Source organism: Puntigrus tetrazona, chromosome 8 (genome assembly GCF_018831695.1).
Source record: "Puntigrus tetrazona isolate hp1 chromosome 8, ASM1883169v1, whole genome shotgun sequence".
NCBI lineage: Eukaryota > Metazoa > Chordata > Actinopteri > Cypriniformes > Cyprinidae > Puntigrus > Puntigrus tetrazona.
In genome coordinates, this window is record NC_056706.1 from 22,511,724 (window position 1) to 22,516,401 (window position 4,678).

General features: G+C 39.1%; 1 protein-coding gene across 1 annotated transcript; it reads right to left on the bottom strand.

Annotated features, from left to right (window-relative positions):
• Positions 1-228: 228 nt before the first annotated feature.
• On the bottom strand, positions 229-3,312 carry LOC122349924 (NFU1 iron-sulfur cluster scaffold homolog, mitochondrial-like). The gene is made up of 8 exons (XM_043246063.1): positions 3,210-3,312; positions 2,632-2,729; positions 2,419-2,554; positions 1,938-2,004; positions 1,735-1,854; positions 1,591-1,654; positions 1,252-1,424; positions 229-922 (listed from the first exon to the last, which is right to left on the bottom strand). The coding sequence occupies exons 1-6, from the start codon at positions 3,281-3,283 to the stop codon at positions 1,619-1,621; spliced, it is 531 nt and encodes a 176-aa protein (XP_043101998.1). The 5' UTR covers positions 3,284-3,312; the 3' UTR covers positions 229-922; positions 1,252-1,424; positions 1,591-1,618.
• Between the last annotated feature and the right edge of the window lie 1,366 nt (positions 3,313-4,678).

Here is a 4,678-nt window from a genome sequence, read left to right on the forward strand (position 1 = left end):
GTTGCTGTATCGCCAAAGAAACAGTAAACCCTGAATCACTGAAACGAGCCTTTAAAATATATATATATATATATGCATCACACGTCCTGCTTTATTTTTTTATTTTTTTATCATTAATATTTATGCATCCGTTTCTGGCTTCAGACCAAAAAATGTCTACATGTAACATAAATAATTATATACATCTTTTTTTAAATACTTAAATGTCAATCAAAACGCCTTCAAACATATTTTTAAGTAATTTTTAATATTGTTTATTTAGATGTACTTCACATTCAGTGATTCATCTTACAAAGTACTAACTCCAACAGAACAGTACTTGCAATTGTGAATGAAAATTATTTCAAGTTTTGTGTTTGTTTATTTATTTAGTGTATCCCGTCGAATGAAAAACAAGACTCGTTATTGATCAAGCTTACAAATTTATTCTATTAAATAACTGTAATCTTTTAAAAATGTAGATCTGACTCATGATACAATAAGGATTCCTGCAGAGCAATTAAAGATATTTACATACGTCTAATGCATATTGCAACTTATTCACAAATGCATGAAATTCAGCTTTATGTCTTAACCAGTGCGACGAGTGATAATCTATAAAATATTACGGATGACCGACCCACCAACAAACACCGCCTTCGCACAAGCGCAGGCTAAAAACATTTCCTCCACACTTGCCGTCTCAAGAAGGTCTGTAGCTAATATGTGTTTAAAGGAGTGCGAGGACACACGCTTTTGCCCCTTTTTCTAACAGCCGTGTGAGTGAGTAGTCTCTAGAAAACTCAAGCATCCTTCTACGTTACTGTACGTTGATGACAAAGAGGAGTGCTGGGTATTTGATTATGTAGAAAGCAATGGCATCAGTCAGCCGAGCCTCACATCACTGGACTTCCTTTTCAACGTTCACATCCTCTTCCTTCACCTGCGAGATTAAAAGGCACAGAATATTAGCACAGGAACGTATCGCACTGCTGAGTGGATCTTCACACGAAACCAGCGTAGCGATAAAATGAGTATTAAACTGGATCAACGCTTTCTCACGTGCACGGCTTTACTCCTGTGAAACGCGTAATTACATTATTTTAAAGAATGTAGGTTACCGCCAGCTTCGGGTTCCTTTGATGGTACAAATAGAACGGAACCAAAACTTACCCACGTTCTTTCAAATGTTCCACAGAAGAAAGGCCGTCATTGAGGACAACTAGAGCACCGTGTCATCATGATTGCTCGCAGGCTTTCTCACGTCCTCACCTGCTCGACTCCTTCCACCTCGGGACGAGAACTGCAGCATGTTCTGGATGCCGCTCTTCAGCGTGATGATGGAGCTGGGACAGCTGGTGCAGGAGCCCTGCAGCTTCAGCTTCACGATACCGTCCTCGAACCCCCGATACAACACGTCACCTCCATCCTCCTGCACCGTGGGCCTGAGGGACGCGTGCAAACAGAAAGCGAGCGGCTGAACGAACTCAAGACCCGACAAAGGCAGAGAGATCGCCTTCATGAGGCGAATAAATTTGTATGACACGTAAAAGTTCATTTGAAGACTTCATTAAAATATAATATCAAAACTAGAGTCATTTTCAGCAGTACCTAATGCGTGTGTCGAGCAGTTCTTTAATCATAGCCACCACCTCATCGTCATCCTCAGAAGGAGCTGCAGATACAGGGCACGCACAACATTTTAAAAGCTCTTGGATTCACTGATGAAGTCGAGATGAGATGGTAATGTTTAACCTGTGTCTCTGCGCTTGGAGCGTCTGCCTCATTGACAACAGGAAGTCCGGAGGTGAAGAAGTCCATAATAGCGGCGAAGACGTCCGGTTTGATCACTCTCCACTCCGTTTGGCCATCAGACTGAAGATAAAGAGATATAATGCTTGATAAAGTAAGTATTTAATACATTAAAATATTGTTTGAAAAAATGCCAGTTCTTTTACCTTAGTAATGGTTATAAAGTCGGGACCGAAGAAGACGCTCTTGACTCCATCTATTCTGAACAACTGCCTGAAGAAGGAAAACAGCATTAGAGCCCTGCAGGGCCCGCTATTAACGATTCAGCAGAACGCACGGGAACATTTATAGCCGTTGTAAGCATTTTTTTTTAGAATACAACACATAAAACAAACCCAAGCGCCTGACAGATATCACTGAATTCTGAGGAAACACCTATATCACATATAACATCAATATTACTTTTGTTTCCGAGCCATTTAGGATATTTCTATATATTTTCTTCAGAAATCTCATGTTGGTGTATTAAGGGACAGTCATTTAATCCATTTAATTTTATAGATGTGAATACATACCCTGGAGCACAAAAGCAGTCCTAAGTAGCACAGGTATATTTGTAGCAATAGCAAACTAACCGTTGCATGGGTCAAATTTTATTTGAAAAATATTGTCCTATCCTAACTCTACCTTGCCAAGGGTGAACAATAAGCCTCTCTAGGCCCAGCGAAGTCCATGGTCCCTGCTTCCAGCACAACGCGACCGGGAAGAAACTTCAGGCTGTTTGGGTTCGGAGTGTCTTGGGTCTGAATAAACATGTTTCTGACTGATGGGAGGAAATGAATATTGAGATCCATTCCAATCAAACACCGTACATGCAACCTGAATCATGCTTACGCTTACTAAACATAGTGCTTGTTTGTTGTGGAACGGGACTTCTGGCCACTTTGTGAAGAGGCGGTCTGGTGAGCCCTGCTCCATGATAACTGCACACAGGATACCTTAAAGCACAGAGAATCATAATGTATTCAAATCATAGTTTCTGGTAAATTACTACTACGTGGTGCTTTGGTTAAATAAAACTGTAAATTGGCATGACAGCAAGGTCCTACGTTTGACAAACATCCAGCTATTATTGTGGCTTTTAAAGTTTTAGCAATATTTTGGAGGAGATTATGTGCACCGTGGTCCATATTGTAACGAGAGGTTTGCAGTAACCGGTTTTCGCCAGAGTCTAGTCTATAAATGAACAAAGCATACTCAAAAGTCTATAAAACAGCGTTAGTAACGGCGTATTAACTTATGAATATTCATGATGTTGTTTGTCTGCATCTGCGTCATCGGACCTTGTCAGTGACACTGTTGTGTTAAATATCACGAAACTCTTTAAAACGCAAAAGCTTCACGCGACTATAAACACCCGACGGATATCACATATAACCCTTCACTGACACAGGACCGCAAAGCACGGTACGACTCACGATCTTGCTAGAAGTGCAGAAAAATTCCTTCCAACGCCGACGCTCCTGTACGCGGCCATGCTTGTGAGGGGCATTAAGACGTTGTGACGTCACATCCTGGGTCTTATGCGGGGCGGAAATCGGACAGTTTGCGATAAAAAGCCCACCTCGATTCATTGCTGAAAGTTTTTAACCTAAAACGGCGAAATTGCACTGCCTTTTACAATTTTACAGTACTGACTGATAAGAAAAGTCTTCGCCCAGCTGACTTAAGACAAACCTCTGGGTGACAGTAAAATCTTATTAGATTTTTTTTGTCTTGCAGGACTTTATTAGAGCGCTATTGTGCTATTGTTGATATGCTAATATGTGAAATGTAAACTGTCCAGGTAGGCTGCCAGGTTGTCTGGGGATCTTTTTAACGATTTTTCTAACTTATCATTACACCAATAGATGGTGCCTGTCTTTATGTGTATTTGAATAATCACAGAGAAACTACTACTTTTCCAAAAATGGTTTAAAGACGCGCCAATGTCTTTAATGGGGAGTTATTGATAAATAAATTATACAGTGGCGCCCTCTAGGGACTGAGAAATACAGTGCACAAGTATATTAAAATCAGTATTAACTATAATAAACAAAATATGTTCTCTTTGCACTATCCAAAAATACAGTGTGTGTGGTTCACCTTAGATAGACACCGTCTTAACTGTCTGGAAACCTGTAAACCTGCAGTGAAGATAATGACCTGCTAATGGGGAATCAAATAAACTAAAAGTATAAAACTATAAACACATTGTTAGATCGTGCCTCCACGCTAAAATCTTTTTAATGCAGCGCCAGTCCCAGTAAGAAAATACCAATTTTGTGTAGTATTCTTGTCTGGTACCAAAAACCAAGAGGGTGAAATGATAATTTTTTTTAAAAAAATGACTTTCTATTATAAATGACTATTTAATTTATTATAAATGACTATTTAATTTAATGAAAAGAGCTAACGATTAAATCCTATGCTTATGAATGAAAGAATATTAAAGAAATGAGGTAAAACACAACACAAATTAAATTAACGGTTGCTCTCCTGAAGCAAAACACACCTTACAGACGCTACAAAGTGCTAACCCCAAAATGATCCTGTCTATCCAGTCTTTGGTTCCCAGAAGGTTTTGGAAAGTTAGTTTTTGGGTGCCCGAACGTTATCTTTTAAGGTTAGTTTTTGGTTAGCCAGGAAATATTTCTTTACTGAAATAGAACGTTAGTCTGTGGTTTGTAGAACGTTATTCTAACGTTCCCCTTCGTCCGCAATCACCCAGCAAACATGGACGCCTAATCAGTATTATAAACAGCATTTCTTGATTTATCTATCGTTAAATAAATAATAACAATGATATTATTGATAAAATTAAGTTAAATATGTCTATTACAGAGATTTGACATTTCTTCAGTTTGAAATCAACGGTCATCAACGGACGAATGAATTATAAGCCAAA